At 48.8% G+C, this 12,605-nt stretch overlaps 1 protein-coding gene across 1 annotated transcript in view; it reads right to left on the bottom strand.

Annotated features, from left to right (window-relative positions):
- Positions 1 to 1,853: 1,853 nt before the first annotated feature.
- PPEF2 (protein phosphatase with EF-hand domain 2) overlaps positions 1,854 to 12,605 on the bottom strand; it is a 31,454-nt gene continuing 20,702 nt past the window's right edge. Inside the window, exons 14-16 of the mRNA XM_090034544.1 lie at positions 6,730 to 6,893; positions 3,490 to 3,577; positions 1,854 to 2,180 (exon numbers count right to left, since the gene is read on the bottom strand). Coding sequence (XP_089890670.1) covers positions 1,954 to 2,180; positions 3,490 to 3,577; positions 6,730 to 6,893 — 479 coding nt within the window. The 3' untranslated portion in view covers positions 1,854 to 1,953. The remainder of the gene's footprint in view (positions 2,181 to 3,489; positions 3,578 to 6,729; positions 6,894 to 12,605) is intronic.

Below are 12,605 nucleotides of genomic sequence, written 5' to 3'. Positions count from 1 at the left end.
TGAAGACTGGTATGAATAGCTTGGTAAAATGGGTTCTTTTGATTTATGTTGGGCTACAGGCATGCTGTAACAGAAGATGAAGAGCTCATAGTAGGTCAGTGTTTTCCAACCAGTGTGCTGTGGCACAAAAGTGTGCCTTCAGAAATAAACAGGTGTGCTGCAGAATTATGCCATGGCAATGAGCTACAGTAGGTATGAGGATGGGGAATGCCGTAACAGGTGTGCAGCAGAAAAATTTTATTAATGTAAGTGTGCCTTGGGCTGGAAAAGATTGAGAAATACTATAGTAGGTAATAAACTGACCTTGAACTCCTAATGCAAGGCTAAATCTAAGAACAAACAATCCTTGAATCGACATATAGAGCTACATGTGATAGCTGAAGTGTCCATCTTGAAAAAGGTGGATGAAAAATTGGGGAAAAAACTAGAAAAAAAATGTTATTTAAAGTCTGGCTTACAGCAAGAGGTGGAAAAACTAAACATATTGGACTTCTTACAGGAGAAAATGTATATATGATTCTGATTATAACAATCTATAAATTGTATATGGGGAGGTCCTTTGACCCAGCAGAAAAGGGGATGATGAGATCTAATGGGGGGGAACTTGAAGGTAAACTAGAAACAAGGCACCAATTTTAAGCAAGGGTGTTTGGTAATTAGTATACCCCTCTCTTAGTGTTACTTCTATTTAAATAAAATATTACAAATCTAAACACAGTTCACAGTTTTATGTGTTTATTTTTACAATACTTACAAGCTTTTAAAGCAACTTTGGCTACTGAAGATTTTCCCCAAGAACTCCATTTTATTGAAATATTGATTCTGTGACACCCTAACTATGATTTCTGTAACAAGGATACTGTGTAACTGTGGTAGCCTTTTTCTCCATGAGGTCTTTCCTACTTTTTCAACATACAGGTTTCCTTTGGTTTATGCGGGTTCTTTATACAAATTTGCTCTTATGCGATGAGCATTTTTGGACCCATAATTTGTTATATATGCGGTAAATTCATTCTTTTATGCTATCAGCATAGATGCCCACCCCTTGCCGAAGCAGGTAAGTTTGTGGGGGCAGGGGAAAAGGCCGTGGCTCCACTCACCCCAGCCTCAGCTGCAGTAGCCCCAGGAGCCACTGGCACCACTGCCTGCAGTCACTGGGCTGCACTGCGCCACCTGTCCCCCTGCTCCTGGGCTGCACCATGCCCTGGTGCAGGCAGCTGGTGTCAGCTGCTCCAGCATGGGCTGGGGTGAGTGTGGACAAGCAGAGCCCTGGGGCACAGCACTCACCCTAGCCCCAGCTGCAGCGGCCCTGGGAGCAGCCAACACGAGCTGCCTACACCAAGGCATGGCGCAGCCCAGGAGCAGAGGTGAGTGAGTGGGACAGGTGGAACACAGTTCAGCCCAGAGGCTGTGGGCAGCTGGCACTGGCTGCTTCCAGGCCCGCTACAGCCAGGGAAAGGGTGAGTGCCGCTCTGTTCCTTCTGCCTTGTACAGACCTGGGGAACAGCACTCCTTCCCCCGCACCTTCCCTAGTCCCAGCTTCCCTTCCCCCCTCACCAGCATGGGAACCTCTCTCTATTGTTACACTGTAAAGTGGGTTCACTTTATGCAAATTTAATTTATGCTCTGTTCTCCAGGAATGCATGTACCACATAAATCGAGGGAAACCTGTACTTCATTTCTGTGTTAAGTTACCTAGAATTAAAGTGTAAGTTACCTACTTGGCTAATTATCTTTCCAATACTTATCAACTGCATTTTGGTGTAGTGGCTGCTGTTAAACTATGAAAAATCTGATCATGTTCTAAACAATAACTCATTTTTCCCCCCACAAATCTTCACATCTGCAGGCACATCCCTGGGTTTATGAGAGGTTTGGTGCATGTTCTAGTTCTGGAGACCATCCAAAGGCATCGCACATGGCATTTTAGAGTTCTAGTGGGTGTCCAAGTAGCTACCTTTTACTACTTTTGGGGGTTGGTTTGGGCTCTGTTTTATCTTCACTGTGAGATCGTTCAATGAGGCGGAAGGCCTCCAGGAATTCATTGAAGTCTATATTTCCGTCCTTATTGAAATCAATGGTGCGGGCCAGGTCATGGATACCTTCATCTGTGAGCTCAAGATTCATGTGGGAACTAAACAGCTTCCAGGTCTGTTGAAATTCTTCAAATGAAATGAGCCCTGCAAAGAAGAAATGTGAAGTACTGTTTTACATAAAAACATATGCTGTCCTTTACTTGTGCACATCACTAATCTACTTCCCTTGAGAAGGAAACTGAAATGGGAGAGGTGACTGTGTGGCTAGCACATAGGATTGACATTATGCCCAGGTTCTGTTTCTGGCCCTATCTTGGATTTGCTGTGTGCAGCTCCCTAGCTGTAAAATTGTGACAGTACATTCCTTATTTTCCATTGCTGTCAAAGCTAAACTTAGTGTTAGTAAAATGCTTTGAGCAGCTTGGATGGAAACCCCTAGAGAAAAGTGAAATGATAACTACCACAAGTAGATAAGCTAAAATTTAAATGAAGGCTTAATACCTTTCGGAAAAGGAGGAGTTCCAAACAGCTAATCCAAACTTACTGAGGATAGATCCATCAGGGGCCATTAAACTTACAGGCATGTAACCTCAAGCTCAAGACATCCCTAACCCCATGACTGCTGATACCTGATTTGGCAGCTCTTATGTTCTTACAGCTAAGGCAACGTGTATGCTCAAGAGGCAGTTGGGGTGGGAGAGGACACACATCCTCTTAAGATTATTTTTATGCTGCTAAATTATTTAACTGGTTCTTGTTTACTACTTTGGAGACTCATACCTATAATCAGATAAGATTCAAGCCAGTCTTTGGATCCCAAGTGCTTTATTGTTGATGGCAGCTAGCTGTCTACTCCAAGAGATTTACTAATGGGGTATTTCAAGTGTTAACAAGAACCCTGTTCTACTTCCCCTGTTTTATTTTCCTAGGGAATCTAGGCTCATTTTAATGATTCTCTGCACTCTGACAGCACTCTTTCATCTCACTTTCTTAATATTTTATAAACAGTATTTAAAAAGCCCCACTGAAGTATGTAAAAGCATTATCCTCATAGTACAGATAGGACACTTACATACTCAGAGGTTAATGTGAATCAAGCCCTTTAGTAATAAAAGTTTCCATGGAAATTGTGGTGCACAAGCAGCTCATTAGTGATTCCCTAAAGATAGGGAAGAAATCTGTAGCAGGACCACACACACTATTTTGCTTTAACCACAAAAGCCTCATTCCAACCAGATTATGCTCTTTGCAGCAAGGTCCTACTTCACTCTAACCTTGGCTTCTGTGGAAAAAAGACTAAATTAGCCACATTCTGGACTGAACAGTAGGACTGCTTTTGTTTCCGGCTTTTATAAATCAAAACTGCCTCTGGGGACAATAAGTGAAGATGGGTACAAAGCTGGAGCAGAACAGAATGTATTTAAAAAGTGAATCAAAGGCAGTACATGTTTACCTGAGTGATCACTGTCTATGATCCTGAAAATCGTCTCCAGGTTGGATCTGTTTCGATAAATGATCTCCAGCATGCTTGACTGTATGTGCTAGAAGAGACCACCACATTCACACTTTAGAAATTCTTTTAAAATAATTTAACTCTGTGCAGTTCAGAATATTCTAGGGTTAGGTGGATATGTTTTCTCAGCCTAGATACAAACCTGTATCACTAAGTTACACCATCCTACTTACTGAGGAGTCCATATGATGGTAAATATCAGGTTGTATAGAGGTATTTACACAGGACCATAGGACTGAAAGGCACAGCAGCCCACAGTACTCCTAGGCTATTGAGGCCAGGCCCCTGCATTTGTTAATGGCCATGCATCTGAAAAGGTTCACAAGGCATTTTCTTTACTCCCTGTCACAAACACTAGGGCTGTGCAAAACAGCATTGTTCTGATTCGACTTGGGTTTCAACAATTCGACGGAACAGTGTCTCGTTTCATTTCAAAAGCACTGTTCTGTTCTGTTCTGTCGAAACTGTTTTGCTGTTTGGATGCCATTTGGATGTTTCGGCCATAGGTTATTATAGGGAAACAAATGCAGCAGGCAGACAGATCAGGGGCTTGCCTGCACCCGGGGGGGGCTGCCGGGCTATGAGCCCCTGATCTGCCTGCCAAATGAGAGGAGTCAGGTGCTGCCACCTGGGATCAGTGTCGGGAAGATTGCAGCTGCCACCAGTCCTAGGCGGCAGCACCTGAATCCTCTCATCTGGCAGGCAGATAGGGGGTTTGCCCACACCCCAAGGAGGGCTGCGGGGGCTGCACCGGAGCCCTCCTGGGGGTGCGGGCCCCCAATCTGCCTGCCAGATGACAGACTGGCACTGGGGACAGCCACCCCAGGGGTGCGGGCAGGCCCCCAGTCTGCCTGTTGGCTGACAGGAGCTGGATGCTGCCACCTGGGGCCAGTGGGGCTGGGGCAGATCAGCTCTTGCGGGGACCCTGCCTGCTGGCTGATGGGAGCCAGGTGCTGCAGCCTGGGGCCAGTGGCAGCACCGATCTGCTTGGTGGTGGGTGCGGGCTGCGCCCAGCGCCAGTCTGTCGTCTGGCAGGCAGATTGGGGGCCCGCACCCCCGGGAGGACTCTGGCACAGCCCCCGCAGCCCCCGCTGGGGGTGTGGGCAAGCCCCTGATCTGCCTGTCAGATGACAGGAAGTGAGTGCTGCCAGCTGGGACTGGCGCCAAAGCCAGTAAGCCTGGCTTAGAAACGTTTTGAGTTCCCTAGTTTTGTTCCAAAGCTGTTTTGAAGACTTTTGTTTCATTTTGATTTTGTTGTTTCGAGCTCGAAATGCATCGAAATAGCTTTGAAGTGAAATTTTGCACAACCCTAATAAACACCACAGCTGCAAACCACTGTCTATTAAAAGAAATTACAGCCCTCTGTAAGTAGAGAGCAGGGACTTTGTAGCCTCAGATGAGCGATCACCTTTCAAAGATAATATGACCTAGGGAGGGGTAGGCAATTATTTGCACCCAAAAGCCACTTAGGGAGTTTTGGTGAGCTGTTACAGGCCAGGTCAGCACCCTTTCCCCCCTCCTGCCCCCAACCAAAACAGCTCACCAAAACTCCCTATGTGACTCAGCTCCATGCACAGCAAGGCAGAGGTGGTAGGGCCACAGGACAAGTGGAGAACACCATCTGGGAGTGGGTTGGGTGGGTCGGGCTGGGGCTAGGATCCAGTAACATAGGATCCAGTAATACAGGGCCATGACAATGTGGGGCTGGAGCCTGGGATGGAGCCACAATCTGTTCCCTACAGGCCCCAGCGCTGGGCACGAGTTCCACAGGCAAGGGCATGCGGGGAGCAGGTAACAGGTCTGCCCCAGGCCCTGGCCTGGCGCTGTCACTGCCCTGTGATGTCCATGGAGACTGGTCATGGGAAGGGTGCGTGGCCAGGCAGACGGGGCCATGGGTGGGGGGGAGCAGCAGACGGGTGGGCCTGAATCTTGGGGCAATGACAGCACAGGTCCCAGCTGGCTGCCATGGGGCAATGGACCAGGGTGCCCGGGCAGCAGGCTGGGTCTGACAGAATTTTTTCCCCTGGGCCAGGGATGGGCAAAATATGGCCTACAGGCTGGATTTGGCCCACCAAGGGATTCTGCCTGGCCTAGGAGGCAGCCCGGGCTGTGGCACATGCAGCCAGTCCCACTGCCCCTGGGTGTGCAGTGGGTTTGGGGCGGTGTGGTGGCCAGACTCGCTTCCAGCTAGCCCCCCCAGTGGCAGCTCTTTCTGGCTGCTGCTGCCAGTGTTGCCATCCACACCCACCACTGCCACCAAACCCAGCCTGCCCACTCTGCACTCATTGCTGGAGTCACTGGACAGAGTGGGCAAGCAGGGTCTCCATGGAGACCAGCGTGGGACCCCCTGCGGGCAGGGCATCCATGTGGATGGGTGGGCAGGCAGGGTAGGCAACATGAGCTGAGATTGTGGGGTGGTGAGAGTGTGGGGCTAGGGCATCCATGCAACAGGTGCCGGTTCCATGGGAAGGGGCATCCAGGGAACAGATCACAGGTCTGCCCCCGGCCCTGGCCCCACGTGGTCACCGCAGCAATCCTGATCCTTGGCTGTGGCCCTGGTCCTACCCACCAATGCTGCTCCTAGCCCACCCATGGCCCAATCCCATCCACCTGGCTGTGCACCCTGACTGTGTCCATGGAGACTCCGAGACCACGGGGTGGTGACAGTGAGGCGTCACAGCCCAGGGCAGAGCCACGATCTGCTCCCCGCACACCCCTGCCGACAGAACCATTGCCCATCACATGGTCATGTGGGGAGTGGATTGCGGCTCTGCCCCAGACCCTAGCCCCACAATCCTGATCCCAGCTCGGGGCCGCCCCCAGTGTCCTTGCTCCCAGACGCCACTCCCCACCCACCCATCCACCTATCCCATCTACCCAGCTGGGCACAGAGGCCACTTCGGGAGTTTTAGTGAGCTGTTGTGGAGTGGCGGGAGAAGGGAGGATGCTGACTCAGCACAGCAGGAAAGGAGGCTGACCCAGCCTACTACAGCTCACTAAAACTCCTTAAGTGGCCCTCTGGCCAAAATAATTGCCCACCCCTGACCTAGGCTTTTCTTGGCATACCTCACCCCGTGGGATCAGCTGGCTTTGTCAATTTTGTGGTTAGGGGCCGTGTCTTGGTTCCAGCTTTCTGCCTTGCCTTGGTCCTTTAGGAAATGAGCAGACTTAGTTACTTACTTCTTGGCTCCTCTTTTCTATGGCTAAGTCATCGAGCCAGGATTTGTACTCCATCATGCCATTTGTAGTGTTGTGCACTAGCTGCGGTCTAAGCATACGCCATGGCAATCCTAAATGCAGTACTGACTCCACTGCAGTTGCCCAGTTGCTTAGTGTGATCAACCCTGTTTGAGAGAAAGAGCACCTCAGAAGCATTTTAGGAATAAAACTACTTACCTAATAAGCCACTTCTGAGGTAGATCTGTCCATGGCTGGGATTAGATGGGATCTCAAGGTCTGGATGAGTGCACATATGGGGTTTGTGGCACCTCAAAGTTGTCTGAGGCACCACAAACCACACACTGTGTATGTGCACCCATTCACCACACTGCTAATTTGCAGTGCAATGCCAAAATTTGACACCAGGAGATCCTGGTGTCAAAAAAAATGCTGCAGAAAAAAGTGGCACAACACCTGGCAGCAGTGTGCACTGCCAAAAAGAGCTTGGTCAGCCAGAGCCATGCTTTGACTGCTGGCCAGGCTCTGAGTGGCTGGATTGCTGCTGCCCCAGGAGGCCCCCAGGACCACAAGTAAGGCTGCTGGGGCCAGCAATGGTGCTTGCCCCGTCCTCCCCTACCCAACCCAGGTCAATTCACCATGTGCCAGAGCAAATATGTGCTGCTGTTTTTTGTGCCGTGGGAAACATGCACCTCTGCACATACACGCTTATTTAGATGGAACCAAGTGTCTTTAACCACTTCAAGACTGCACTGCCATGTCATGTTTTGCAGGGACTCCTGTTTCTTGAGCTCATATGGGGGCAAAATGATGTTGCAGATTCCCCATTCTAGGAGTCAGGTCCCCATGCCTGGGTTGATGAGACAAGAAGACTGCCTGGCTACCAAGTCCTGTGTGTCATTGTCTTCCTCCTTTTCAGTAGTATAATGTGGCTTGAAGGACTTTTACTGTTCCCTTTAACCTGGGTAAGTATTTAACATTCTTGAAAACACATCATCAGGGTTAGGCATCTCCCTGAACATAGAAGTAGATGCCTAACTTGAGGTCCGTGTTTAAAATATATGGCCAACATAACTGTACCAACAAAAGCCCCTCATCTTGACATGGTTCTACTTGCAAAACTGCATGTACACTAGGATAGACTGTCTACTCTAGACGTGTGTTTCTAGAATAGGATAACAGTAGCACTGAACTAGCAAGACATTTCTTGCCTAGACTTAGCATTTCTTGAAAAATAAATACAGATACCACCTGGAAGGAAAGAGACAGGCAGGCAGGCCTGGCACAGGTGAAATAACACAGGTTTGTTCTCTTCCATCTCTCTCTGTAGGGCTCTGGCAGTGAATAAGGAGCTCTTTCAACTGTGCTCTTGCTCTCCCTGCTGTAAAGCTTAGCCTGGACAAAACCCCAAGAGGCCCTGCTTTGTGGCATAATGAGGTACACCTAGACCGGCCCAGCCAGCTGTTATCTAAGGGTGCTTGTACATGTGATGGGAGATTAGTCCTTAGGGTTGCATTCTGCACCCCTTAAATTGAAACAGTGTTTTTTTAATTGAAACCCACCATTTCAATTGAGGGGTTTCCATCACTCTTATGGTGAGGGGCCTGATCCATTTTTTTTTTCTGGTGGAGCGCCTGCCTCCCCCATGGCCAGGAAATGAGCTGCTGGTGGGCTGAGCGGCCCCTGAAGTACAGCCCCGGTCCTTCCCTCCATGGCAGTAGCACCCCCTGGGGCTGCCTGGGTGGGCTGCTAGCAGGCTGGCTGCTGCCCCAGCTCAGAGGCAGCACCCAGCCTGATTCAACTCTTCTCCAACCCTGAGCTGGGGCAGCACCCAGGCCACTAGCAGCCTGCTCAGGCTGTCCTGGGGGGTGCTGCCACCACGAAGGAAAGGACTGGGGCTCTTGTAGCTCATGGGCTACTTGCCCCACTGGCAGCTCGCCCCCCGGCCACAGGAATAGAAGACATACTCTGCTGGAAAAAAGGGGGATTTGGCAGGTGCCTGTTGAAGGCAGAAGCAGTGGGAGGCCCAATCCTTTTTTTCTGAGAAGCCTTCCCACCTCTCCAACAGCCGGGGGTGAGCTGACAAATAGCTGCAACACATCATTATAAATGAAACTACACCAGGATGTAATTTAGTTTGCAATGATACAAACTCATTTTAAACCCCCAAAACTCCTGCATGTGTACAGTGTGATGCCATTAAGCCACACAGTGACATTTTTGTCACATGTACCTAGTAATGGTGTCTTGTTTACAAACGCCCTATGAGCTGTTCTTAAATACTGCCAGTGAAGGAGATTTCAATATCTTCCTCCCTCCACAGCTTATTTCAGTGCCTAATTATACCTACAGTTAGAAATTTTTTCTTAATTCTCAATCTAAACCACTTAAAATTTAGAAGATTATTTCTTGTTGTACATTCAGCAGAAACAGAGAACAAATGACCACTGTTATCTATATAACAGCTTTTCACAGATCTAAAATTCTGTCTCCCCTCAAACTTCTCTTTTCCACACAAAAAAGATACCTTTTCCTAGCAGGCCATGTTAAGAGCAATGCCCTTAATAACTGGGCAGCCATACTCCAGCTTAGGCCTTGCCAGCCCAATGCAGAGTGAAATGATTATCTCCTGTGTTTCAAGTCACATTCCTATGAATACACACCAACATGACATTTGCTTTTCTCCCCCAACAACACTAGCATGTTTTTGACTTGCTCAGATTGAGGTCTACTATAACTCCTAGATCAATTTCTGCAATGTGGTTTCCCAACCAACTATTTTCTTGTTTTGTATTTCAGCATTTCATTTATCTTTATTGAATTTCATCCTGTTGATTTCAGGTCATTTCTGCAATTTATCAAGACCATTCCGAATCCTGCCCTTGTTCTCCAAAATGCCTGCAACTTCTCTTGGCTGGTAGCCATCCCATTGTTTAAGTGTACTCCAATCCATAACCCAAGGTGACAATGAATATTTGGATGGGAAAACAAATCAAAGATAGACCCCACTAGGACCTCACTTAACTGTCCTACCAGTTTGACAGTGAACTCTTAATAAGTACTCTTACTGCAGTTTTCAACCAGTTGTGTACCTATTTTAGAATACATTCATCTAGACCCTATTTCCCCATCTTGACTTATAAGAATGTTAAATGTGACTAAGTGAAAAGGCCTACCTAAAATCAATATCTATCTCCTAGAGGTAAGCATCTGTTCTCTTGCAGGTTGGCTGATCTCCTCCGAAGAGCTTTAAACTAGGCTTGACAGGGGATGGGGAACCGGTGGTTGATGTGAACCCAGGGTTGGAAAGCCACAGGCAAGGTACTGGACCTAACCAGGTTAGCACTAAGGGGAACATGCGCCATCAAGGACACCAAGAGCACCCACTGGGGTGCTAAAATATCTTTACACAAATGGCAGGAGTATGGGGAACAAGGAGGAGGAATTCACATTTCTGCTTGCTAGCGTAACTGAAACATGGTGGGATTCTACGCACGACTGGGTGGTAGGCATTGAGGGGTACAGGCTGTATAGATGAGACAGAGTGGGGAGAAAAGGCAAGGGTGTAGCTTTCTATGTGAAGGAGCAGTACATATCTTCTGTCATCAAGGCAGAAGTGGAGGAGAGGAATACCGAGACACTGTGGGTCAGGATCGGGGGGGGTGGGGGCAGGAGAGAATGACTTGGTAGTGGGGGTCTACTACAGACCTCCTCACCAGGATGATGAGCTAAACGAGGTATTCTCCGAGCAGCTTTCAGATGCCATACAGGCGAGGGAGGCCGTGGTCATGGGGAACCTAAATTACCTGGATATCAGCTGGGAGGAACAGGCGGCCAAAACAAGCCACTCATGGAGGTTCTTACACTGTGTGCAGGACCTCCACCTAACCCAGGTGGTGTCCTGTCCCAGCAGGGGTAGCGCCCTGCTAGACCTGGTCCTAGCAACAGGGGATGATCTCATGGGGGACCTGTGGGTACACAGTAACCTGGGTGATAGTGACCACCACTCAGTAGAGTTCACTATCCAGTGAAGGGTGACAAAAATATCCAGTGATCCCAGAGTTTTAGACTTCAGAAGGGCCAACTTTACTAAACTTAGGAACCTAGTTAGTGAGCTGGCCAAACTCAAGAGCATTAGGCTAAGTGGGGTCCAAGAGGGTTTGATGTTTCTCAAGGGAGTGATCCTTGATGTAAAAAAGGAGTCTATCCCCTTACACAGGAAAGGAGCTAAGAGGATAACCACCCCCCACCCCGTCCTTGGCTGAACAGGGAGCTTCAGGAAAGATTGGGGGCAAAGAAAGAGATTTATAGGCAGTGGAAGCAGGGGGTAGCCACCAAGGAGGCATATACCACCCTGGCACGCTATTGCAGGGAGTCAGGCAGGCCAAGGCAGGACTGGAGCTTAGGCTGGCTACAACAATCAAGGACAATAAAAAGTCCTTCTCCATATGCACAGCGAGCAAAAACAAGGTGCAGAGTAGCATAGGGCCCCTGCAGGACAAATCAGGACAGTTGGTGGTTGATGCAGACAAAAGGCAGAGCTCTTCAGTGAGTTCTTTGCTTCAGTATTCCTTAATACTGACCAAGACACTTCCCCCACCTTGAGCATAAACAGCTGTCCAAAAGGCACCAGACCGCCAAAGGTTAGTGCTGACTTAGTTAAAGAGCACTTGGAAGGGCTGGATGGGTACAAATCAGCTGGCCTGGATGACCTCCATCCACAGGCGCTGAAGGAATTGGCCAGTGTCATTGCTGAGCTGCTGGCATGGCTGTTCAAGTACTCATAGTGCTCTAGCCACGTCCCTGAGGACTGGAAAAAGGCCAATGTGGTGCCCATTTTTAAGAAGGGGAGAAGGGAGGAGCCGGGTAACTTTAGTTCAGCCAGTCTTACCTCTATCTCTTGGAAAATACTAGAAAAAATCATCAAAGAGTGTATTTGTGAAAGCGTAGCACAGGAAGCGATGCTGAAAGGAAACCAGCACGGGTTCATCACAGGTAGATCCTGCCTGACAAACCTTATAGCCTTTTATGACTAGGTCACACACTGCCTTGACACAGGAGCGGAGGCTGATGTCATCTACCTGGATTTTAGGAAGGCCTTTGACACAGTTTCGCATCCTATTCTCATAGGGAAGCTAGCAAGCTGTGGAGTGGATGCCTACACAGTCAGGTGGGTGGCCAACTGGCTTAGTGACCGCACCCAGAGAGTGGTGGTGGACGGGTCATTTTCAACCTGGAAGGAGGTGGGCAGTGGGGTCCCCCAGGGTTCAGTTCTTGGGCCAGTATTATTTAATATCTTCATCAGCAATTTGGATGAGGGTGTGGTGAGCACCCTCTCCAAGTTTGTGGATGATACCAAATTATGGGGCAAAGTTAATACACTGGAGGGTAGGGAGAGTTACAGGCCGACCTGGACAGGTTAGATCAATGGGCAGAACGTACCAGGATGCAATTCAACAAAGATAAATGCAAGGTACTTCACCTAGGAAGGAGGAATCCCCAGCACACCTACAGGTTGGGGGATGTCCTCCTCAGCAGCTCAGAGGCTGAGAGAGATCTTGGAGCCATGGCTGACTCCAAGATGAACATGAGCCGGCAGTGCAACGAGACCATCGACAAAGCCAGTCGCACCTTGTTGTGTATTAGCAGATGCATGACCAACAGATGGAGCGCGGTGATGCTCCCCCTCTATCCAGCATTAGTCAGGCCTCAGTTGGAGTACTGTGTCCAATTTTGGGCATTGCACTTCAAGAGGGACACAGACGATCTGGAAAGGGTTCAGAGGAAGACCACATGGATGATTAGTGGTCTCCGTGAAGACCCTACGAGGAGAGGTTGAGAGATCTGGATCTCTTCAGCTTATACAAAAGATGGCTGAG

Source organism: Crocodylus siamensis, chromosome 2 (assembly GCF_052110815.1).
Source record: "Crocodylus siamensis isolate JL-2025a chromosome 2, ASM5211081v1, whole genome shotgun sequence".
NCBI lineage: Eukaryota > Metazoa > Chordata > Crocodylia > Crocodylidae > Crocodylus > Crocodylus siamensis.
Note: the sequence above shows the minus strand (reverse complement) of the source record. Positions and strands in the feature narration are given on the sequence as shown.